This window comes from Amphiprion ocellaris, chromosome 17 (assembly GCF_022539595.1).
Source record: "Amphiprion ocellaris isolate individual 3 ecotype Okinawa chromosome 17, ASM2253959v1, whole genome shotgun sequence".
NCBI lineage: Eukaryota > Metazoa > Chordata > Actinopteri > Pomacentridae > Amphiprion > Amphiprion ocellaris.
In genome coordinates, this window is record NC_072782.1 from 15,679,702 (window position 1) to 15,706,614 (window position 26,913).

A 26,913-nucleotide genomic window follows, 5' to 3' on the forward strand; every position below is an offset into this window, starting at 1 on the left:
AGACCAACCAGGGTCAAGGCTGAGAAAAAGTGCAAAAACAAGGACAGCATGTTTTGGAGGCTAATATACATTTCCAACTGGAGACGGAAACCTCAGCTGGTGGACCGCTGGGAAACAACAGCAGTAACAGCAGCAAAAGAACTGTGATGACTACAGGCAGCAAAGCGGCAACATCGACTGGCACCAGCAGCCTCTGCAACAGAAGGTCGAGGAAACATTGGGCAGATGGTTGTGCTGTGAAACATATCTAAGGTCTTAAAACATGTAAAAAATGAGCCGTTTCACATTCATCTAATCCGCCGTGTTGAAGACAGAGATGTAAACAGCGCAAAGTGCCAGCAGTGCTGCCATTATATGTGACAAATGGTGCCCTTTAATGAGCTCATAGGGGAAATCACTCCGAGGTAAGACAATAATAGACGAGCTGTACGATATATTTGCAGTGTTGGTGCAGAGATGCTTGTGTGATTGGAAATAAGAACAGACAATTATATATATATATATATATATATATATATATATATATATATATATATATATATATATATACTTTAAAAAAAATAAAGTGCATTACAGTTTTAAACGCCAGAATTAAGTGACTCTTTAGTAGTGACCACATCAACATACACATCTTCAGTTCAAAGAGCAAAATGAGTTTTATTTGTATACAGTGTTATTAATACAGTTCATCCATATAATCTGCCTCATACGTCTACTTCACATTATCATACTGCAGTAAATATGTTCGCCCTACAGTATTTGTAGCAGAAAAGTTTAGTTCACTGCCTGTTTTTCACAGCTGCCCACACTGCAGGTGTTCTTTGTTTGCACAAATTAATTTAACTATCTTAGTGTAAATACTACACAAAAAAACAGAGCTGAGTGAGTACTGCAGAGCTGTGGTGTAATTCATCTGAAATGACTGCTTGGCATCCACCGCTGGTTATCGTTGTTTTGTGCGACTGCCAGCCGTGTCACACATTACATTAAGTTTATTAACAAAAGCTATCCAAATCTCATTTAGGAAACAAAGCATCTATCTGAAATGGTGAAATTTTGTGCCATGCAATTACTTCTGAAATAATTATTTCTCCACGGCAGTTGTGTGGCTACGAAGTAATCGTCCTAAAACCATGTGGAAGTCTGAGGCCGCCCGACTGGAATAGCTGCTGAACTGAAAGAGGCTGCGTGGCCTTTTCTCTTTGAATACGTTTTCACTTAACTCATCGCTAATGGGCTCATGGAGGACGCACAGCTGAGCCACTGCCTGTCAATAGGCTTTCACCGCCGAGCTGAACACAAAACACACGCTCAGACATACACAACATGCGCACGTAAATGCCCAGTCACATCCACTTCTGTGCAAATGCGATAGTTCAAAGAGGTGCTGTGCAAATTCAAGAATATAATACACTGAGGATGCTCCCTTATACCCACTTATTTATATGTGATGTGTGTGAATCTATTAAAGAAGAGCATCTAATGTTATCCCTGAAAAGAAAGTTTATTTCGGTGTACATGTTGCCACACAAAGGTGAAGGGAAGCAAATAGCTGCCCTCTAGAATCAGTCAGAATATTAAAAGCAGCCATACCGTCCTCCTGACAGGATCGCACTGTTCATATGGTATGATCCTGCCAGGAGGGGAGAAGGAAATGCACCGAGCTCCTTATATCTTGTTCTGTTTCCATTCCAACCCCCCTGCAGACATCTTCCTCCTCTGAAGAAAAAGCAATCAGGCTGAGAACGGTTCTCCTGCGAGTCAGCCAGCAGGGGTCAAGCTAGTCCTTCTCGGGAGCTGCAGAGGAGAGTTGGACACCTAATTTCCCTGCTCCTGTAGAGAAGGCTAAAGGCAGTGTTTGGGGGTTGGATGACTAGCTCCTTCTCGTCAGTTCTCCACGTTGGCTCTGAGGGTACGAGGCTTGAGTCTTTGATGCAGCCGGTAGTCCTGGCTGGCCGCCCTTCGCAGGGGAGCCGGGGAGCTGAGCTGAGGGTTGGTGAGGCACAGCGTCTGAGCTTTAATGGCTCGTGGCAGCGCCCTGCTGCAGCTCAAAGAGCGTCTGTCCTCGACGCCCGGCTGGGGACCCAGCTGAGCCTCGCACAGCTCCAGCAGAGACACTACCTGCTCCTTTAGCGCCAGGGATTTGAACCTGCGACCCGCCAGGTAGAAAAAGGCTTCCACAAACGCCTGGAGTCCCATTCCTGAAAAGCAGAAGGCGGGGTTTTACTCGACAAAAATAGCAAAAAGAATTTCATCGACATGACCTCATCTGTTGCTTAAGTCAGTGACTGTCGCCCCTTTTTGACCAAGCTGGTTCCAGTGCTAGATCGGAGCCAGTACCTGACTTAGCACCAGTTCTTTGTGTTTCCACCACCCAAGCACCGGCTCCAGGCTCCAAGAATTGGTGCTTTTCAGGCACCAACTCTTTGCTGGGTCAGAGTTAAGAACTGAGTAGGTCATGGGCTGGGGGTGGAGTTACGGTGACCAACGATCAACGGCGGAAACACAGAACAGCCATTTTTAAACAACCGAGCAAGTAGTAGTAGTAGCGTTTAGTGTTAGTGTTTTGAAAACAGGTAAATATGAATGCCAGTAGCGTGATCACACATGTGTCCAGGCAACAGCTGACCTCTGCCTTGCAATTAACCTTAAGATCATCTATAAAGATAAACATAGATATTATCAACTTATTGTGTATGTTACACCGCTAACGTAGATGCGTAGGATGCAAACGTAGTCGAAGCTAAGTAGCCAAGCTAACGCTAACATGTTCACTGTTAAGAATCAAAACATCTGTCAATTACCTGATCTTCTATTCGCTGTTGCCTCTAACTATGATGAAGACAGGTAGCTGCTAACAGTTTGATTATTTGTTTCTTCATCGCAATGTAGGCTTGCAAAGTCAGGAACAGCACTTGCATGGTTACGATGCACGAACGTTGCTGAACGGCTACACATGCAGTGACGTACTGACGTTTTATGGTGACGCAATGATGTGGCTCTAACTTGGCTGCTTGTCAATGGAAAAGCAAACCGGTTCCTAGGAGGCAATAGATTTGAACCAACTAAGCACCAACACCGACTAGCACTGAACTAGCATCTGGTTCTTTTTGGTCCAAAAGGGGTATGTGTGGATTCAAAAAGTGGTGCCCATAGATTAAAAGAATAGTTTGACATCTTTGCCTTCTGTTAGACAGCTAGATGAGAAGATCGACACCATTTTCATCTGTCCAGCAAATATGAAGCAAATAGTTAGCATAGCTTAGCATAGAAACAGAAGCTTCAGAGTAAATCGTGTACTTTGTCTTTTGATTTTAAGTTCCTCATGTGCTGTTTAATTCAGTATGAATACAAGTGGGACATACTACTTCCTGTTGCAGTCTGCCGTGTGAAATGAGTGGTCATCTTTCCATGCGATCTCAGCAGCTCAAGTCTGTTTATTCGCATGAGTCGCCATGTTACATGTGATGTAACTGCAGAGGATTGTGGGTCAGAATGGCCTGAAACGTACGCTGGTTTGGTTGCTGCGGAATCTGACGGGACGCAGTACAGCATCCTGGTATTATTAGCATACTACATATGTATTAAGATGTACTAAATCTTTTTTTCTGCCATAACATATAGTATGGTAGTCTTGCAAAGGTAGCAAAATCTCCCAATCAGCACTTCTATAACTCACTAATCAACATATTATGTCTTGTTTAATCCACAGAAATCTAAAGCTTAAGAAGTAAATTCGCTATTTTACAGGGGTTTATGACAACTTTCTTGTCTCTCAGCTACTCCCAGGCAGCCAGTTAGGACTCCAGCCAATAATTCGTCTGTCTTTAGTACAGATTCAAGCCAAATTCTTTATACAGTGCCCAGTTTGTTTACTTCAAGTAAATCTCCAAACTTCCTTTCTGTAGTGTATTCAAAAGAAATTCTGTGGCATCTGCAGGATTATTACTAAATCCTCACTTTAAGTATATGGCCAGAATTAGTCTCTGATAATATTTAAAGCAGAGGTATAAAACACATAACACCATAGACTGACACAGGAAACTTTTTAGGTGTTGCCTTAATTGTGTTCTAAAATAACTTAGCATGCACGTCGACACACACACTGCCAGGAGTTTCAATCTCTGCCAAAATATAAACTCAGTTGCTCAAGGTTATAGTGTTCATTTTTGGCTGATTAAACTTTATGATCATTTTTGTAAGATGCAATTTGGGATGCTGTTGAACTGCGCTCAATAATACAGAGAGGTGTTTCTTCGTTCATACAAATGGGGATGGATAAATGTATGAATAGTAACACAATGCAAATCCACAGCAGCACAAACTGTAGCCTCCCAAATGATCATAAAGTTGAGTCAGCACCTCTCGGTTCCAACAAAAACGGAACATAATAACTTCCAGAATGAAAGGTTTTTCATTTACCCTTGTCGGTGGATGCTGTATCACAAACCAGATATGAATATATACCGCTGTAAAATATACAGCACCGACTGCATGTTTGTATGTATGTTTTTGCCTCCGAGGGAAGAGCAGTGCCCTCCTGAATGCCAGGTTGGACTCTCCTCTTGGCTCGTTAAATCATTCAAGTGTATGCAGCTTTTAAAGAGAGGCTGATGTGATTATAATATTGTAATTTTAGCATTTTCAGATCTTGCCTCGGGGGCCAAGGTCGGTGCAACTCGAGGTCAAAGAATGCATGAGAAAACACCAAACTGAGCTGAATTTAAACCCCAAAGATCTCCTTCCTATTTTCTGTTTTCAACCTAGAAAACCAGTGAATAAGAGTAATGATATGTTAAGTCACACTGGACTAACAACGTGAAAGCTGGTAGGTCATTTGTAATTTGGAGTTCTTTCATTTGTCCTTTTAAAAGTTTGTCCCAAACATAGCTAGAAAAAAAAAAACGTGTAAATGCAAAGTTTTTTGCTTTTTCTCTGTTCCCCACAAATCCACCAGTGCTCACACACACACACAGAAATAACAGACCCTGACATCAGTCTCCCTGCATACGTATGAGCTCATTCTAAATTCAGCCCACAATCTCCTCTGTACAGGCCCTTCCATCCCGGTCCATGTGATCTCCATCCATCCGCTCCGCCTCGCAAACATTCCTCGCAAGGTGCAACGTCTGAATAATTCATGTCGGAGAGTCTCTTCGCTGTCACATTGTGATCTCGGCTCATTTCAATTACGGGAGCGCAGTGTCAGAGGGAATCTGACAAAGAATGACAAGCAATTATCTCTGAGCATATTATTTGCTCCGAGTCTCAAGGATGCCCGGCTCTCTGTCCTCTACATATTGTTTCTTTGAGAGGATTTTGTTTTCGGTGTGTATTAATGTGTGTGTTACCTGCTTCTCTGGAGTCGGGCATCGCTCCCGACCACCGACGTGTGATGTCTATGTAGAGGATGTCCACTGAGGCCATGGTGAAGTTGCTGTTGCTCAGTTTGCAGGTCCTAAGAAACAATCAGGATATATTCTAGGTCAGTGCTCAAGTGCAGCTGTAATTCTGTTTTACAATTTCAAAGAATTTCAGCGCGTTTTGTCACGCTAAATATTTTTTTATTACTAAAAGGAGAAGAAAAGGTCTTAGAAGCAATGTCAGAAATGGTTCATCTCAGCTGGATAGCAGCATGTGTCAGTGTTTGATAGTCAGCAGGCTGTCAGAGTGTCGGTGTTACACTGGAAGGAGCGAGAAAAATTCTGGTAAACACTGTTTAGAGAGTTAGCATATTTAGATAGCTAGTATATGCCAAATTTGAAATCCCTCTTTCTCCCATTGCCCCCATTCTCTCCCATCTCCTGTCCTGTACTAACATGTATAGGATGTTGGAATAATGTTATGAGGTTCAATCCCAACCACTTTTCTTGTCAGAGTTGTGTATGAACATTTTTTTTTTTTTTTTTTAAATTACCACACAACAGAGGTGGGCGGATCAATCCAAATATCGATAATATTGATACCAGCGTTGGTATTGATATTGAATGATACCAGTGTAATGATACCGACACTTTAGTTTCACTTTCTGTCCTATATGTCTGAATTAAACATTACAAAAGTAACTCTGTGCAAAAAAATAATGTAAAAATGCATCCTAAAAGAGAATTTCCTATTTCAGTGCCAGACATCTTACACAAATACTGACCAAACTGTCAAAAATGAACACTGAGGAGGTTATCCACACTGTGATTTCATTGGCACCCCAGATCCTTCCTTGTCTGGCCCACAGAAAACCTACCCAGGAATTAGTCTGATTCTTAGACCCTGTGAGCATTTATAGCCCCATCTTCATTCCAGATCTGGACCATATACAGCACCTAAACTCTGCTCTAAATACCGACTACTGAAAAAGTTAGTCTCGAGTATCGGTATCGATATCGGCCTTGTATTTAGTTGGTATCAGATCAATACCAAAACTTGCAGTATCGCAGACCACTACCACACAAGCAGAACAGACACACACAGCTATATAAAATCATTTAAAAGGGTAACGTCCTGTCTAGCAGCTCAACAGCACTCTGAGGTTTTTTAGGTATGTATTTATGCTGCTTAATGCAATGCAGCTGCCTAACTATTTAACCTATAAACTAAAGCAAAGCAATGCACTTCTCCCCAATGACTGCTGGTGCTTCGTTATGAGCAAAGGTGCAGGACGAGACATGCATTCATATTTGTAAGTCAGATAAGAAGACGACTTTGGCAGGAAAGCAAATATGTCTGTTGTTCAAAGTGTGTCACATAGCAGGCAAAAAATAATAAATACAAGTGCTTTATGTAAGATTTGATTGGCTGTATGCCTGCAAATTGATCATTTAAACAAAGAACTGATGGTTATTTCTCAGATAAAAATGCAGAGGTGCAGGTATGTCATCAGGAAACCAACAAATATGACACAGACTTTTTTCTCATTTGGTCTATAATTTGGTGAAAACACAGACCATGTGACAAACGTTGCACTACATACTGTGCCTATGTATTTATTTATGTTTCTATATGCATTTATGTATGCTGTACCAGAAAAGAGTACTTCCAGTTGGACCATAAGAGTTTCATCTTTTCTTAAAATACTGAGCTGACAGAAACAGCATTATTTTATACTAACCCTCACCCTACAACACATGGAAATCATTCAAAATTAGAAACACAAGATAATGTTCCCCAGACCTGCCTATATACAGGATGATCAGGGGGCTTTCAGACAGAATGCAACGCCGCTGTGCTCTGAAACCCATCATTTCCAAGGGCTTGCACAGCGCAGCAAGAGTTTGCTGGCGCGGTGAGCAAAGTGCACGTGCGGCGTGGTGTGCCGCCCGGTGAGCTGTGCATAAACTTTGACTGTGATGAATACCTGTGCAGCCAACAGTAACAACAACAGCATCCAGCCGGGCACAGAGGGCAAAACGGAGGAAAAGTTGATGTTGTGTGTCTGAATTTTCTGAATTATGACACGAGTATGTGTTTGGGGTTGAGACGCAGGTTTCCATCCAAGTGAGCATGTCAGGTGTGTTTGAAAAGTTAGGTAGGAAATATGTGTAGCTTAAGTTTGTTATGCGTTCTCCCCTAAACAGCATCACAGACCTATTCAAGTTTCGTAATTGAGATGATGAGATGAAGAAGTCTAATTTTAGGAGTCTAAGGGTTACAAACGTATCTTGTTCTCTGCATCCTGACAATGCTGTTCCGAAAATTTAAAAGGGGATTTCTATTAGCAGGAAAAATTGTACTTTTGTCAATCCACTGGTCGTGAAAAATTGCAACTGCTAGATTAGCATTCTCATTCAGAGCATCATTTACTCTAATGATCTGAATTAAGGATCTTGATTAACTTCAATTATCCCAAAGGCAACTTCTTTGAATTGCTCTTCCTTTTTGCATCATATAGCATGCAACCGAGGCTCTCAGGTGAAGCCAGATTAAAAGCCAGTCTGCATGCGAAATGGATTAAGTTACCCAACAGCACTAAATAATCAAAAATTGCCTTCAGTTTAGAGTCAAAAATGCAGAAGAAACTCAAGCAGGTTCGGGACTACATTTTTTTCCTGTATCTGTTATCCTAGTCTTCATTAAGTGGATGGAAAAAAACAATCTGTGCTTGGATGACACGATCTTTGCCTTAATTTTGTTGACATATTGATGATAGTTTTGTGCTGTTATTGATGTGGTTATGTCCAAACTGGTTCGGTTGAGTCAATTCGTTTGAATATGTGGCTTCTAATGGGGATCGGATAAATCAGTCAAATAAAGTTTTGTACCTGATGAAGGTTCGGAAGGCAGTGGGACCGAGACGCATGTTGCCCTTGACCCCGAGGAAGCGTATGAACAGAGCTGCGATTCTCTCCACCAGCCGCAGATAGTTGAACTGTTTGGTGTACTTTGGGTAGACCTGCTTCAGACACAGCGAGGGCAGAGATCCTATTTCTTCAGGGCTCCTCTCTTGCGACTCTGCTTCCATTGGAATCTCTTCTCCATGTTCAAACCCACCAGCCCTTATTTGGGCACTTAGGAAAGAAACAACAACAAAAAAACACACATTATTAAGATTTTTACCACATTCTATTTCAATGACAGACTTCAAAAGTTAGCAAGCTGAACTACCATTTAACCATCAGATTTTGAGACTTAAAGCATTTTTTTGTGCTGTCCTTGACTGAGTAATGGCTCTCAGGCCCTGCAGCACCGACCATAAGACCATCCCAGAGAGCTTTTGTCAACCGAGCTAAAGATAATACACCACTGGAGGTAGATAAATGCACCAAGCCTTTCACTTCAATCTGCACTTACAGTCCGGCTTGACAGGCAGAAAGGAAAAATAAAGCTGTATGAAGGCTAAATAACTCTCGTCATTCCCTGTAGCGCAGTCTGTGCACAGCCTCTTCACAGTCCTTTATTACATCCCCAACATTCACTAGCAGTACTAAACATTCTGAATTTTGTTTTTTTATTCATAACCAGCTGATATTTCTTACAAAATTTGGAAACTTAATTTTGCTGAAAGAGGGGGGATACACTGGTGGAAGCAGCATAATAGCTTATCCTTCACCTGGTATATTTTCCATTAGTCAGTGAAAGCTGAAAAACACATAAAAGCACTTGTGTTGGTAACTTAAATTATCCAAAACTAGTCAGTAGACTACAGATTTGGTCCATTGCTCTCCTGTGCCACAAAAGTGGTTGAGATGCTGGTGAAGAAGATGTTTCTTCCATGCAAAGAGTGAAGCACAGTTTTGTTTGATGATAAAAAGCCGACACGCATGTTTTTGTTTCTTTGTCTGTTAGAATTACTATTCCACAGGGTTCCTTTAAAGGTCATCCACAACAAGCCCCGAGAAAAAACACCATGCTGTGGAGCAACTCTGGCATAATGGCTACAACCAGAATTTCAGCCCTTTTCCTCATTTCCATTCATTTCACAAAGACATTTTTCTAAATATGTCTGAAGTGAGATTTTGTTAACTTAATACCTAATCCGTCTGGTGTAATAATCTTTAAAAACCACCCTGAGTAATTCCTAAACAAAGTTCTGTTTAAATTCAATATTTCAAAAACAAAATGCATTCTGTGTGTTGTTAGGGCTTAATAAAAGCGTTGGATACATTTCATTACCTCTGCCAAGGATGTTATGCTTTCATTACTGGGGTTTTTACTGCGTAGAGGAGCCCCCTAAAGAGGTTTCAGCCAACACCAGAGGAGAAGCACCAATGCCAAAATACTAAGAACTTGTTTTGTTTGTTGTTGAAGGTTCATTCACTCGACCATAGTAAATCTTTTTGTTTTTCAAGTAATCAGAAATAACAGAAAATGCATTGATTTCTATCAAATAAGGTGTCAAAGACTCATTGGACTGACTGTTTGCAGGATGATCATACTAACTATAGTGTGTAATCACCCCCCAAAGGATCCCCTCAGAGCCAGGAAAGACCCTGATTACGGTTTTCTTGTCTGTCTGGAAGAAGGATAACACAAAACTGACCAGGCCTATTTTCATCTAAGTGAGATCCTGTTAAGTTTTGATGAGGATCTGGTTTGGGTTGCATATTAAAAGTGGACAATTAACTTATGTGGAGACCCGTGTTCTCGAAGTGCCCTTATAACTCCACATAAAATACTTAAAAAGCAAACAAAACACTGATCCTCTTATCAGAGCATTGCTTCATATCCCAAAAACTCCTCAGGGTACCTTTAAGAAGCTTCAGAGAGCGGAAACCCAAGTCGGATTAGTCCATCTATTCTGATAATCAATTAATCACTTCAGTTGCTTTTAAAGCAAAAAATGTCAAGCACTGCCTGGTGTTTCTCCAAAGTGTCAGATTTTCTGCTTTGATTTGTTTTATATCATTGTAAAATGAATATGTTTTGGCTTTTGTACTAGATACATATATGGAATGAAGATAATCTTTAGTTTCAAGCAATGTCAGATGTGATTGGTTACCACGCAATGACTTTCGAAACCTTTCGTGTCACAGTTCATTTATTTTAACTTTGCCCTTCGTCCCTTCCGCCAGCTACACCATTGTCCTTTTCCTGAGGGTTATGGCACTTCTCATAGAAAATTAATCTGCGCTCCAAGTTCTGTGTGTTTCTGCCCTTGGGCTAGTGTGGGTGGCTACACACTGTGCTTGACTGACATCTCCCTCACTCTTAATTTAGCTTTGTTGCACCTGAGAGGTCAGAACAAATTATACGTTTATCATTCTTATTAGTACACGGAGTCCAGTGACCTCAAATAATTCCCATCACAGAAAGCTGAGCGGAAGTTTCGTCAGCCAGAAGAAGTATAAAAACACCTGTGTGGCTGTGCAGGACCTCCAAGCACAACTCCTATTGTATGCGAGTGTGAAGACACGCGTGCAACAAAGGTAAATTCACGCCAAGGGGATACAGTACTGCTGACTTTTATGAGGCAGTTTCTTTCGCCATGAATTAGTAAGCAGTGTGAATGGCACTGAGAGAGCACTGCTGAATGTTTAATAGAATCAATCATCCCTCAGCAGCCAGAAGGACACCACCCACATCTATTTAGACAGGACAGCCTCTGCTAAAAATGGACACATCTTCAACAGAAGCTGACAGCCCAGACAGACAGCGGAGCGAATGTCTACAAACACTGGAGCAGAAGGAGAGAAGAAAGTGATGGAGGTGAAGCGAGAGGGTAAAAGGTGAAGAGTGGCAGGTTATTAGGAGAGCATACAGAGGCCTGATGCCAAATGTTAGGTGAGTGTACATGAGGACGCCGAGACCTAATTCTGCTATCATTAACCTGGACAGATGCTGTTGCTGTTCTTTTGGTGTATTAAACTTAAAAGGTGCAGTGCACTGTCAAAGTGTTGAAAAGTGACAGCTGTGTCAGTAAAAAGAAATCCAAGTCTCTGCATGCCTGTCTCCATTTTAGAAATTGGAATATTTTGCCTAAACTTTTCTCAGTGCACAAGTCATACCAAACAACTAAAAGGTTTTTGTTTACATATTTTTTTTAAACACTCTCTTCCCTCAGTTGTTTCTATTCACAAACCCACAGTCAAAAACAGAAAATGAGGCTTACAAGCATTTTATTCCCATGGTTCCACAATAAAAGCCAATTCATGGTCCCTATGCACAGACCAATGGGGGGAAATCGCAGTTCTATTCATACTAGGGCACAAGACGGTCGCACTGTCCTCTAAAATCGAACACAGAAAAACACACAGGGCTCCATGGATGTTCCTGAAAGGTTGGCACTACAGGGTATTGCAGCTGGTTCCAGATTCGGCTGCAGCACCATGGCAATGGGATTATTCCTTAGGTGTGCCGAGTACAGTGGGCAGACATAGCACAGGATTTATGTTCAACTTAAACTTAAGGATTTGTTTTGTGCAGTTTGTCCCAAATTTAGGGTTGTATGTGGACGTCAACAGCGTGGTCTGAGTGGACCTTTGTGGACTTGGACAGATGACAAAATTAATCTCACAAACACCATTGCGGACATGGGGATATCAAAAACATGAACTGGCCCAGGAACATCTCAACTTTAAAGTTTCCCTATGGTAAAAATCCCCTTTTATGTGTTTTGTAGTCATTATAAACACAGAGAGCGTCTTCATCTTGAAGAGGGCAGCTCTATTTGAAGCTACAGATTGTGAAAAAAAAACATTAACAACAGGGCTAAAACCAGGCGCTTTATAGTCATGGGGAAATAAACCATCTTTGCAGTACTATGCAGTATTCTCAGCTGAAAAAAAAAACACACAGTCTAAGACGTGAGACTTCCATTAACTTGCTGAAAAGAGGCACAGTATCGGGCCTTTAAAATTAATGCAATGCATTCAATTCACCTTGTTTCTCTTTATGCAGATGATGTTTTTGTAATCATGTCCTTTGCCCCCTATTTTAGGTACATGTGCCTATGAATATCAGCTTTTTGTTCTCACCCACATTCACCTCTCATAATGGCTCATAAATCACCCTCAGAGATATCATTCACAGGATTAATGAGCTGGGTGCAAGCAGTACATGTCTGATACCATCACACACTCCTCCTTATAATTCCACATTTATCTCTACTGCTGTCTCTCCAAAATACCAGTTTTCTGCCATTTTATACTTATTTATCTCTTATATAAGTCCTTACTCTGCCTTCTTTAAATAGAAATAGTTTTTTACTCAACTATAGCTTTCTATCATGTGCCTGGTCAGATCTCACCTTCATTTCACTTTATCTTAACAAGTGAAATTCATACATGGGTGAATCCAGTCTAAACTGCGTTCTGAATGACTGAATCCCATCCATCCCACTGCAAACCAGCTGTCAGCAAACAACACAGGTATATGTATTTACTGGTGGACCATCTGTGCAATAGGCAGGTTACTTAACCTCCCATAACAATGTTGGGAACAGTTTGTGCTCTGAAAGACTGACTGTTAATAATTCTCAAAGTCTGCAAGAGGAAAAACACAAACAAAAACCCAGTCCTCTCCATTAAAATATTGTAACTGAATCTATATGAGAAGGTTAGATCATGTTTTATTAAAAGCTATAATCCACTGCATCCCTGAGATTTTAATTTTATCATACTGTGACACTAAAATTTTCAGTCAGAAGACATATCATACTAAACGGATCCCCAGTTCTTATTTCCTTTGATTATTTCCTCTAATCAGTCAGAAGTGTGTTCCTCTCCATCAGCAATCAGATTTTTTTTTTTGGTAAACAATGGCCATGAGTTTTTAATCAGTTCACCCAACAAAAACATATTTCTCTTCTAAATTTCGGAAATGATTTCATTTGAATAAGTGTTTGAAGCCTTTTTCCTTTCTAATGAATCATTTCATGCCACTTAAATTCATCCTTTTATTCCACACTGTATGAAAGCTGTCCAAACTAACTAAAGCAGTAACATACTTTATGGAGGTTGATGCCTCTGTATTAATAATACAAAAATGTCATTAAGAAAAATAAATCAGCTGTTATATAGAATGTGTAATTTAATGTTTGATGTTTTCAATACATTTGCTGACAATACTTCTTTTGTAGTACTTTAAAGGGCTGCAAATCAAGATCTGTAGAATTTTTTTCTAGATTAATCAATAGTTGTTTGTTCTATAAAATGTCAGAAAATGCTGAAAAATGTTGATCAGTGTTTCCCAAAGCCTAAGATGATGTCCTCAAGTGTCTTGTTTTGTCCACAACCTAAAGATATTCAGCTTAGTGTTACAGAGGAGGAAATAACCGAAAAAATATTAAAATGTAAGAATGTTGATTTATTGAAATAATGACTTTTTTCTTGAAAAAATCATGAATATATACGGCATATGATTTTGTGCAGATGTAATTACGCAATAAACACACTGTGTGGAGAAGAATGATGCATTACTTCAGGTTTTGTGTTTGTGTCGTTGGCTGATGATTCTATTTTCTGCAGCATATCCAATCTAATAGGTAATTTAAAAAAGATTAGCGATAGCTAGTTCTGACATTATTAGCACTGCTCTCCTGCCAAACACTAAGCTGAGGGTACATTTCCCTGCAATCACAAGCTGACGTGAGCACTCAATGTTTTTGCTTTTTGAATTAGGCTGAACAACACAGTCACTGCCATTTAGTTTCAACTTGTGATATGTATTGTAGGATTTTCAGTCAACACTGATTTAGTTACACCCTTCATCTGGGTCCTCAACTGAAACAGATACTTGAGTTTGTAAAAAAAAGTAGCAACAGTTAAAAGTGACTTTTAACTGACATTTGTGCTTGAAAAAGTGAAAACTTTATTACAATTTTCTCTCAATCAACTAATTGTTCAAAAAAGTCAAGTGTAAAGATGAGATGCAATACATAATTGACTAGCCAATCAGTCAACAACTATTGATTAATTAATTATTAAATTAATTACCAGCTATTTGCATATTTGATTAATCGATTAAGAAAAAAAGAATCTGGTTTCTGTTCTCCTTTGAGCGTTAACAAAACAAGACCTTGGCGGACATGAGCTAGGATTTTGAAAAACCTTGATTGACATCCATTTTCTGACATTTACTAGACCAAGCAACTGACTGGTTCACGGAGAAAATAATCAACAGCATAGTTGACAATAAAAAATAGCATTAGTTGCTAGTTCAGTTGCAGATAGGAAAGTTTTATTTAATCCCACAAAACTTAGGCCCTGAGGTCTAAGCCAACATTTAAAGTGAGGGACATTAAATTAAAGGATTAGGGGTCTTAAAAAAACACAGATAGGACTTAGTTCAAATGAAAATATTGGAACAGCATTTTATGTTGTAGCCTGTTTCCTCCATATATAAGCACAGAATGTGGTTCTGCTGATTCCAGCTACATTCAAATACAGCAATGCAGGAGAAAAGGAGATTAAATATATTCTAGGCGGATTAATATCAACATGTTACCGGTCATGAATATAATAGCTAAGTGGGTATTATCCCTGGGTAGATATCCCTCTCATTTGCAGAACAAAGCAAATCAAACATCTGATATTGTGAATAATCTGGGGAGGAGGCGAGAAAAAAGGCAAGAAATGGAGATGGTGACAGAACAGAAACTGTAAATCCTCTTGTCACAAAAGAAAAACAGAGTGAGAAGGGGAAAAAAAACACAAACCCTAATGGTGGATGAGATTTACTGGCAGGCACCACACAGGGCCAAGCAGCCAGAGAGATTGAGCCACCAGACTAGTATAGTAATGTGTGAATTTCCACCACGGCTCAGCTGAATTTAATTTTTCCATTTAACAAGCTTAGGGAGAGCTGTTGAGTGGTGCAGAGCGGGGCTCCGAGGAGAAATGGGCAGAGTGAGACATCATGTCCTTAAAAGTGGACAGGCAGACAAAAGAGTGGAGGATGTAAGAACTCCAGCTTCAAACTGAGTGCATGTGTGTGTATTTACATTATCGGCTTCCTGTGGCCCGGGTCCATAAGGCGCAGAGTGTCCCTGATCACTCCCACTTTGACCTCCTCATCCACTGGACTGGGAACATATTCAAAAACTCCTGGTGCCACCTGAGAGAAACCAATGCTTTTAACTACAACGTGAATAACAATGACAACACTATGATAATGCTGGTATTGATATTCGCTCTTACTTCCTGCTCATGCTCTATTCTCATGCTGGGGTTGGAGTTGACTTCTAATAATACTGGCTTCAGGTTCTTCATCAGCAGGATGTCAAAGCCTAATATCTGACACACACACACAACATTAGCAGCATGATGCACATTTTATATATTAAGAAATAAGAACGAGGTAGATTATATACCAATCACCTATAACATTAACCCCTTGATGCCTGAATTTATTTACAATTAAACAAAACTTTTTTTGCGTGTTTTTGCTTTCCAGCTGATGCTAAAATAAGCGGAGATTGTTAATTTATCTATTACACATAGAACATGCATACAAAGATATATAATAATAATAATAACAGATATGTAATAATTAGGTCCCACTCCGACCAGCCCTACAAGAAACCAGCGCTTGCAAAAGGTTCCAAGGTACATATTGAATATGCACAAATCGGCATTGGGGGAAAGGATACGCTATCTGGGCTGCAGTCTGAATGAAAGCAGTATGTTGCAAATTCACGACAATAGGTGTCAAGGGGTTAAAGCCACTGACAGGTCAAGTGTATGGATGTGCCTGCAAATTTCACACATATTAACCGCATCAGTACCTCATTTATGTGGTAGAACCATAAGTTATTAGGTATTATCTAGCCTGCTTTATTTTCTGTATTTCTTAACTAGGCATGATGACAATTAAGGAAAAGTTAAGACAAAGTCAACTGAGAGTCACAGTACTGAACCTTAGCATGAGCACATCTCTATACTTTTAGCTTATAGCTTATCCCTTTACATTCTACATTATGCTCCTGCTGCTTTGCCTACTGTTATTACTGTTAAAAACTTACGTACAGGGAGCGCCTTTATATAATTTGCAGTACGACTTTTGGACAGAGGAGGAGCAGTTGGGTCAATATTACAACTAAAATGCTTATCCTATCTGCTCAAAGCACATAAATTGTGCAAATCTGAACAACCTATTAATATGTTCTTACACTGCTACTGATACCCACCTGGAAGCATGTGGGTCCCGGTTTGCCAGGCGGTATGTCAGCCTGATAGTAGACTTTAAGTTCAGGCACCACAGCGATGACCGTCTTGATAACGAGGGCGATGATGTCCGACCACACCCTCTTGATGTCTACACCTTTAGCTGCCAACCTGTACAGCACACTGGAGAGAGTGCGCTTGCTGCCCGTGCTCTGGCTGTCTGAGTGAACAAAGTTACCGCTGTGGACGTTGAGGGAGTAGTTTGTCAGGTGCATGAAAACGTGGCTCAGATTCTTCTGGCTGGGCTCCTACATAATCAGAATAAGAAGGATGCTAATTATTTGCATGCTATTAAAATATAAATACATGCTTCTTTGTATCACAGGAAAATAACGGCTTTAAAGTAAATCCCCCAGCACCATGGTGGCTACCTGGTAGGGCTCAGTGCAAAAGCGCGTGAGGCCTTCTTTGGCAATGTAGATCTCCAGTGGCTCCAGGGACTTTATCAGCACGTAGAGGCGGATGTCAAACTTGAGCTTGTCAATGAGTAACGGCTTTTGGATGTACTCTTGCACTACAGACTGTTTGGCCTGCGAACCCGCCATGAGCTTTAGGTCACTGGGGTCACGGATGAGGTAGATGCCGTCCCCCTGAGAGCCTCCATCTGGTTTGACAATGAAAGTCGGATTCACCGTGGCATCGTTCTCCTTTACCATTCGGATCTACAGGAGAAAAATGAGGTAACAGAAATCTCACAAACCATTGTGTCTGAGTTAAGGAAGCTTTTAGAGGCTTAATAAATAAGTGATTGAATAATGGCTATTGGTCAACTCTCCCCTAGAGGACAGACAATTTATCTTTTTTCTGGATTAATGTTTGAATCACATAGCCTATAGCAAGCGCACTCAATAGACTATGTTGCCTTTTAGAGTTAGAGTACAAACAGATCACTGGGATGAAAATAACAGGATGCAAACATTTGAAGCCAAAATTAATTCAAGACAAACAAATTAATAATGTTTACCATGATTCCTGAGTTAAAACCTCAGTGGGTCTCTCATTGTGTAATTTGGTTAAATAAATGTCCTGACTTAATTTCTTACTCCACTGTATCCATGGAAACCAGGAAACCGCGATCAAAGCTTTAGGTAATCGGTATTTCGAATAAGTCTCATAATAATCTGCAAATGCTAACTTAGGTTTTATCTCCACTTACAGCATAAAACACCATCCCTCTTAATATTTCTTTATCTTTAGAGTTCAACAAGCCCAAAACCAAGTGTTATATTTCTGTTTCAGTTTGATTTTTTATTAAAGTAATGTTGCAATATCTAATTCAAAGCCTTGTTTATTATTTAAATTCTATTTACAGGGAACTGTGCTGAGAAGTATGCTACAGTGATATCTTGGTGCCCCCTGCTGGACAAAATATGGTGTTGCTATTTGACTTCCTAATTTAGAAGTATCAACCCATTCAATTACATCACAAACGCAGATAATTCAGCTACAATTACGATAAAATAATGTATTTTTTTCATGAATCCAAGGACAGTTTAAAAAGTATAATAGAAAAGTTTAATATATAAACGATTGATATACATCAAAATAGATAATATGTATCTGAATGTCACACAAAAAGTAGAGTACAAATCTTTATTTTCAAATTCATTGTAAAGGCACCAGTCCATTTCATAACCTCAGCATTTGTGATCATACTCGTACAATTGGCCGAACAAATTTTGAATATTGAGAGGGAGCATGAAAAAAAGAAATGTTTTTAAAGCTGTCTAGTCATTTCTGTACATACGTTAACTGTCAGTTATCTATACTTAACATATAAAGCGACTGAAGATGGCTGCGTTCCATTTAGGTGTTCGAGGTCCGTGCTACTATGTATATGGACTCGTGTGCGTGCGTACTGTGGCACTTAAAAGGAATTGCGTCAAGTAAAAATACATATGCTGGAGAAAAGGTCTATTAAATTTCAAAATTTGATGCATCGGATTGAAAAGAACACCAGTGAAAACTGTGTTAAATTGTTATTTGTTTAAGCTGTTTACACTATTTAGCTATCGTGATTTGGTTATCTTCTGTTTCCTTATGTGTACACTCTCGCGACACTTCTGATCTCAATTTATCAGAGTGAGTAACAAATCAAGATTTTAATTTCCATCTCTAATCTTTCATCATTTTATCAATGTGTATTCCAGTCAATGAAATAAGCTCTAAAACTTGCACAAATATAATTTCTGAAGGGTTTTAATATGTACATTACTTAGATGAAATTAAACAAAAATAGCACTAAAGTCTTAACCCCAATATTTAAACTTCTTCTCTTGGAAAGCATTTTGGTGTAACGACTGTTGTTTTAAATGTGCTAGACACATTCAGAAAGCCGATGACTTGACTTTCTGTGTTTTCACTGCTGGTGTGGACGGTAATGCAGAAGACCAAAGATATTCTATTTTTATCATTTCCAGCATCATAATGCATTTGGTATCATGTTATGTAATGATACCTGAGTGGAAAACTGCTGGTACTCTTCAGGCAGGATCCAGGAGCGGGGATAGAAGTCGTATTCTTCGGGGAACAGCTCCTGCATCGTCCGCACCGCCCGACTCATGTTGATCTTCCTCAGCATTTCAATCATTCCTGCAAGGCGCAAAGGACTGATTCAGAGATAAAACTGAATTCACCTGGAAAACATATTCAGATCAACTTATATTGTTCAGCATAGGAAGCTAGTTTTGCAGGAAGATCATTTCTAGAAAAGTGCGTCACAACATTCAATTTCTTTTTTCATAGGTAGAAAGGCACTATTTTTTAAATCATAATTTAACATGACACAAGTGCAGAACACAGGATTCTGGCAGCGCATGTATCTTACAAATACATTATTTTTCAAAATCTCAGAATGCAGGTTCATCTTTCCATCACCACAGGCAGAGCAGCTGAGGTAAGGCAGGGTTTATCCACCTTTAATTTCAAGTCAACAAACCACTGACTGTATATATTGATGGGTGAACCTCCCGTGACGTCGCCCATAGATTTCCTGAACAGCAGTTTTGGAGCTTAGTGTGGTAACTCTGGCTGTTGCCAGCTTGGCAGTGCCTGACTCTAATCCAAAAATGAGCATGAGTGGAGGTGAGGCAGGCATGCGAACATGCAGATTGTCCGATGACGGCACCCACCTGTCGCTCCAAGGAGCCACGCCCTTAAATATGTGTTACTTTAAGTCTTCAATGCGATCTAAAAAGGGTGAGTTATATAAAAATGCACTTCCTACAGAGACCAAGACCGTTTTTTGCGAGGGTGTAAACGTGCTTATATTTGCTAGAAACTTGCACATTTTAACATGGAGGTCTGTGGGGATTGACTTGCTTTTGGTGCCAGCCTAGATTGGCCATTGAAGAAACTGCAGTTTTTGGCACTTCTGCGTTGGCTTCATATTTCAGCCCTGATGGTTGCTGCTTCCTACAATCCTGGTTTTGATTACAGGCTACTACATAGATAATTCAACCTCAATCTAGAGCCATTTTTCCAGTTACACTTGAACAAACATTGGTGATGGGTTCTCCTGAAATAAGACATTTGTAAGAGGCTGAAGCAGTGAAATACCTGGGAACTTGTTGACCTGCCCTGAGACGATATTTTCATTGTCATGGAAGGAAACGCCGTGCCAGTAGATATCACAGGCTGCTCGTCTCCCCAACGGAAACTGATGAAAGAGAGGATAATAGTGAAATGAAGAAATAATAAATGACCAACAAAAACAGAGAATGATAAGAAGTATTTATTCACAAAATCAGGCATGTTTGCATTTGTAAGCAAGGTTTAATCTGTTGGTATGACTCAGGACATTAGCAGGGTGTTTGCCCTTCTGGTGATCCCAGAGTGCGGGGATAATCTTGCCTAAAGATGGCAGGTAGTGCGTGCTGTGTTGTGATGAGCTGGGAAAGAGGAGGAGAAGTGATACTATAAAAGGATTTAGAGAGCGAGGAAATCCCATTGGCACAAGGTGCAGCTGCTTCCCTCTTCGCCTCTTCTGCCCACACTCTAAACCGCATATTATCAACCAAAAATATAGGCTATTGCAGTCATATATATTTCATATACAAATGAAAACCAAATACCAATGAACAAAAGTATTGTGTGTGACATCCAATTTTCATGTCTGGATGTTTATATTTGAAATTTCTATTTAAGTTTCAGCACTGTTAAGACCTCAAACTAATACAGACACCTCACTAACACTCAAGAAAGCTTTCTGTATCGCAGTTCTGTAATACGCAGTCTTATAGAAATCTTTGATTTCCCTGAAACAACAATCAATGTTTTACAGTTAAACAGTCGCTATTAACAGGAAAATGAAATTTCTTTCCTTTAAATAAAAGTGAATTTAAAAAAAAAACATCTAAAAGAAAACTACCCAAAGTCATCTGCATCCTGTAATTAAAAGATGTCCACACATGAAAATTACATTGCTTAACACTGTACTGCTTGCTGTATTGTTCCTAGAGTCTGTGTAGACGCTCATTTCTACGTCCAATACTGCCTGAAAATAAATCAGCGTCACATATTTCAAAGATCCACACTCTAATTTGCTCACAGCTCATGATTGAAAAAATTCTAACAACAGAGCTCGAGGCCTAGTTCCAAAACTTCAACACAGAGCTGCAAAGGCTTGTATCGAGACATCTATCTTTGACTTTATTACATCAGCAGGACTCTATACCAAATTGGATTGGAAAGTTAGCAGCATATCATCGCCACCCTAAATGTCGCTCTGATACCACCCACCCTACTGCCAAGCTACTAGATAACCCTATGACAGCGTTGCATCTCATTAATGAGTTAGCATGACGCTGTGTGAAACGGGGAAACCCTGCTCAACAGCCAAGACCTGCTATAAATACGACCACAAGAATGCCAGCATATAACTGTCAAATCGCATCAAGGAAGGAGATCAAATTAATTTCGGGAGTTTCTTGGAATGACGCGACATAAAAATAGATATCTTCTATTTGTGGCCACTGACAGGCGTGGGACTTAAAAGAAAAGTTTGTTTTCCGAGTCACTTTTTGAAAGAAAGCACTTTGCCGACTAGACTAAAGCCTAGTTTAAAATATTTTTTTTTTCCAGCAAAACCAAAGTCAGAGAAATTTAGAGTTGCAGTCTATCTGCCATGTCTCCACTAAAAAGCATTTATAGTTTCACATATTCAGGTTATTATTTTCCAAACATGTTCAAAGGAAGCCTCTAGGTATCATGAATTTTAAAATCCATACACATTCATTTAAAGTGTCAGCTTAGTCTGTAGACTCTTATCAAAAATAAGAAGCCCATAATGAAATGCACATTTTTTTTTATTCCCATTTTCTGAAGTTGTCATTCAGACCCTCAGGCTGCCATTCTCTCTGGCTCCTCAAAGAGGACTAAACATCTATTGGATTAGAAGAGCTTAAGGCTAATAATTTCCCTCTGTGAAAGAGAATGCCATATGCTGAAAGTCAGATGACAGCTATCTCTCAGGCCAGGGAACAGACGGAAAGACGTAGCAAAATGCTAGGTGTTTTACAACCCTCTAAAACTATTTTTCCCCATCGATGTTTATTCCATAACTGATAAACAGGCTACTAGAATTTCAACCCCCTCAAAGATGGTGACAGGTACTTTCAACATGACATAAGATCTATAGCACCCTTGACTTTGCTGGGGGTGCATCATGTAGACAAAGCGTGGTAATGTATAGGCCTTCTGCGTATCGTTTCCGATACCAGACCTGGAAGGGTTTAAGTGTCACGGCTTGGTCAGTGGCGATAAGTAGTCTTTACTGCGCCTGTCACATCGAACTGCTATTCTTCAGTTCTCATGCATAATGGAGACTGTGATAATAATGCCTGATAGCAGGTATTAGTGCATCACATTCAAAATGACCAGATGGTGTTTACGGCTCAGAGTAAGAAGAACGGGATCAATTTAATTTTCTCATTAATGTTTTAATGTTGTTGCTGTTCATTTTGAGAGCATTTCAACCACAGCCATCCTCTGTAATATTATATATCTGAGGCATGCAAACTGAAATTGTTACATTGTGGTTGTGTTAACTGGAGATCACGTCATCCAACAGGGGAAAAGCACAAGTCATTATACTCACAACTACAGCTGCAGACATAAGTGATTTCCTCGATTAATCATTTTATCTATAAAACATCTACCAATTGTGAAAAATACCTGACAGTAAAATATTTTCTGGATTGTCGTTTGACTTCAAACTTTCCATTTCCTTATTGATTTATTGAGCAATGGCGACAGTTCTACGCTATATATGTCATCATGGAAAACATTAAAACACAGTAGAGGTCGAGCGATTATAGGATCCAATATTCAGCATTTTTTTTAAAGACCTGCATCAGTGATTTTATTCATTTTAGTGTTTTTATGAGCGCAGACTAAAATAAACTAAAAATGCGCTACTTTGGCTCTGCTGCAGCTGCATCTCTCCAACTGTATTGAACAACATTTGATGTAAAGCATCTAGCGTGTAATGACTAGCTTGACTCTTCCTTTGACACGTATTTTGCTAAAAATGAACTTCCTTGGTGCCAGAGGCCTCACAGAAATTATATAGTAATAAGATAACAAAAACACGTGACAAATTAAAGTGCATTTGGACGCCTACAAAATACAGCAGTATTTGTAAGCAGGTGAACACAAGTTCCTATCTTTAGCATACACACAGCTTATTTTTAATTCATACTTAATGAGAGCTGAGTAAGTTGATATATAGACGGTTTCATCAACATTTGTTAAGATGAGTAGTGAAAGTCCCACACTGCCACGTCTTCTGGGATCTCCTCACACCTACATCAGTTCCCCTGTCCAACTGACCACCTTCAATACTGTACAAACATCACAATAACAGGAAATGTACATTGTGATTGACTCAGCCAAATGTTTTCTTTCATCTCATTTTTTTACAACCACACAACACTCCTACACAGAGTGCTGTGCAGATTCAAAATTCAGTTCCAACTTCTGAAAATATAGTTTGATGATTCACATTTTGTCAGAGATAGTGCCTCTCATAAAACTTCAGAGCTGGAAGAGTGAAGAGAAGAAACACATGTGGGAGGCTGACTAATGTAATTATTACCATATTCATTTTAGGTGTTAAATACGCTGTGCTATGTTCTGTGAAACACCCAATAAAAGTCATCGCAAAGTAGTGGCGCTGTGCAAACTGAGCAAAACTATAAAATGTGCATCAAGATTATATATATTAAGAGAGAGTTGTCTCTCTGTGGCCTTCATAAATTCAGTTTATGTTCATGTACAGCCTGATAATGTGATTATAATGTGCTATATTGTACTTATGTTGCTTACAAACTGGCCATTAACAATTCTAATATTGTCTGATGGCTGCTACTTTAGACATTACTCAGTCTCAGAAGATCGCTCTTATTACAGTTTAACCACTCAGTGTCTAAAGGGACCATTTAAACCACAGTAAAACAAATACAAGGTCTCTAGTGTTGGACTTTATTGAATGAAAATAATTGCAAAAGTTGTCGTCAGTGGCTCATAGCTGGAGAACAGAAGTTTTCGTCCATGCACGTTCATGACCCACGCCTAAGCGGGTTATCATCTGGATGAATCCCTGATGCAGTGACGTCAGGTTTCCTCTCTGGATCAAGCCCTTGATATGCAGTCTATGCACTGCTGCTTAACCAAACCAGCTCTTCACAGTATTACTTACACAAACTATTCATAGGAATGAAAACTACACAGCACATAGGTACAGCATCATATAACCTCCTAATCAAACAGCAAAAAACAATAAAGAAACTGTCATATAGCTCACCTCTTTCCACTTTAGCTGCCTGATGCTTATCTTCAGGGCCTCCAGCGAGGTTTTGGCTTTTGATGTGTCCACTGTCACAGGCCTTCTCTTCCTTGCGAGTTTGAATCCGTCCTCCCTGCGTGCTTGTTGGCCGTTTTTGGACGCATGGATGGTCACATAGTTGCCATTGGTCTCGGACTTGCCCTGCAATATCTTCCCAGTTCCCCTGATGTGAAGTGTCCGCTCATATCCTAGTCTGTTCAAGTTTTTCTCAGCAGTAGCAGAAACTACAGACCCATGCAGTGACAGATCTGAGATTTGTTTGCCACTGGAGTTCTTGTCGTCTTTCCCCGGCTTACTACGACTTTTGCCCCTGGGTTTGGAAGTGCTGGATGCATCTGTAGCAGGTATGGTGATGCTGGACGGGTCCGGTGAGTCGGAAGCAGAGGGAGAAGACACTGGCACCTGCTCAGCATCCACGCCCTCCTTCTCTGCATCCTGGCCCAAAGATTTCATTTGCTCGAGCTGAACCTTGACTTTTACATAATGATCACTCATTATGCGAAATGCGATGAGTGACGCTGCTGGGCAGGGCACAGTCGTACCACAGAGTGCAGTAATCCGACACCGGCAAGCTAACGTTATCCTGAAACAATGTAGCACGCATTGCTAGCTTAAATGCCCAATTAAAGATTAAAAGCCATTTGCTTCAGTCGGGTCGTTCCCCAAGCAGAGTGAGTGAGCAGACCGCGGAAATATGCGCACAGCCTTAGCTAGTTACCGTCTGACATCTCCGGCTAAAGAAGTGACATAAGCTAACGTCGTTAGCCAGCTGGTCACTATATTTTGATGGGCAACTTCAAAAGGCTAGCGGCTCCCACAAGCTGGCGTTGACTTCTCCTAGCTGCTAGAGACAGGCTGCACTTGTAGCCAGCACTGCTAGCTACTTGATGAGAGCTAAACCTGACGTTCGCCTGTCAAACTTCATTTAGCTAACACACTTACTTCTGAGCCGTGAACGCGACCCTGTAACTCATGGTAGACTTCACCTTGCTGGCACCGTTATCTACTTTTCTAGCGGCGTCTTGGCGTCGCCCATAGCCCTGTGCTCTGTGTACAGTGTGTCTGCTATCGTCCCTGTGTTGTTAAGCAGCAGAAGGCAGACCAGCCCATCGCCCAGCCTCCATCTGCTCTGAACCCAGCTGGTGCTGCCTTTGGAGATCCTCGTAACCCCCTGTATTGTAAGAAGGCGTGTTGGTCCTATGAGTTATCCCTCATTTACTATGAATAGACTCTGGGTAGTGGTGGTGCCTACTTCACGTAAATGTGCATCACCGTTTGATTTTCCTACGCTAGTCTGTTTGTTACCTGTTTTATTGCAAACCGACAGCAGTATTGTCAGAAACGGAATCAACCACAGCAATATTTCGGACTCTAATAATGCATTTCATATATGTTTTGATTTTAAAGCTGGATTTTGGCACTGGAATGGGGTGAAACCGTGAAGTGTACCGATTTGAATGGTATCCCTTCAGGATTCGAATTTATTATTTCCGACAGCACCTGAAGGCAATACAGCGATGCCTTATGTCCCTGTTGGAGCAAAGAGTGATGAATAGTCTCAACTAAACAGAGTAAACACCACAATTCTACAGGGTTGGATGATATATACGCTCACACACGTGAGTATAGATCTGTGTATACCAGGGGTGGGCAATTAATTTTCATACGGGGCCACATGAGAAACTTTGACGGTTGTTAAGGGCCGGACCAGTACACTTAAAAGCTCTGCTCAATATATATCTCAACAAAAACAGTAAATGAAACAATACAATGATATAATGAAAATGTGGAACACAGAACAACTATTTAATGAAAGATTTTGTTTTTTCATTCAAACTATGATTGCTGCCTATTGAGTTGTAGATATTTACTATCATAAAGACATACTTAAAATGTGAAACTGATTTTCCAAGTGCTTTAATTACTTTTCAGCAGTCACTGTTTTTACAAACGAAGTAAGTAAGCCATCACTCAGAACTTATTCTACAACAATATGACCATCAGCTGGCAGAGATTTGAAACTTGCCTTATCATGTCAGTTTTTGTTCATCATGAACGCTATGAGGTAACTGCTACAGCTTATCTGGCCGAACAGCTGCTGGATGTACAATAACACTGCAAACATCTTGTACCATTATAGTGTTGTCAGTTTTTGTGAATCTACATTAAGATGACTGTGAAGCATAAAGAAAGACAACAGCTACCCACTACACTTAGAGCAATGTTCAATATATCTCAATAAAAACAGTAAATTACACAACACAATGATGTACAATGCCCAAGTCTTGAATCTCTGCTCTCAGATCCCAAACTCGTTTAAGCACCTTGTCCAGGCTGAGCCATCTGACAGCTGTCTGGTAACCAAGGTCACCATGTTCACTATCATCTCCTCCAAAAAGACAACAAACTGTCTGTAATTCAATGCTCTTGCCCTGATGAAGTTAACTACTTTAGCTACAACATCAGTCACGT

The 26,913-nt window shown here is 40.1% G+C and overlaps 1 protein-coding gene across 1 annotated transcript; it reads right to left on the bottom strand.

Annotated features, from left to right (window-relative positions):
- Positions 1–632: 632 nt before the first annotated feature.
- Positions 633–25,581, bottom strand: ttll11 (tubulin tyrosine ligase-like family, member 11). Its single transcript, XM_023286904.3, has 10 exons — positions 24,400–25,581; positions 20,154–20,253; positions 19,054–19,187; positions 16,967–17,257; positions 16,559–16,843; positions 15,570–15,665; positions 15,374–15,486; positions 8,256–8,501; positions 5,352–5,458; positions 633–2,201 (listed from the first exon to the last, which is right to left on the bottom strand). Exons 1-10 carry the CDS (start codon positions 24,934–24,936, stop codon positions 1,888–1,890), a joined length of 2,223 nt encoding a protein of 740 aa, XP_023142672.1. The 5' UTR covers positions 24,937–25,581; the 3' UTR covers positions 633–1,887.
- Between the last annotated feature and the right edge of the window lie 1,332 nt (positions 25,582–26,913).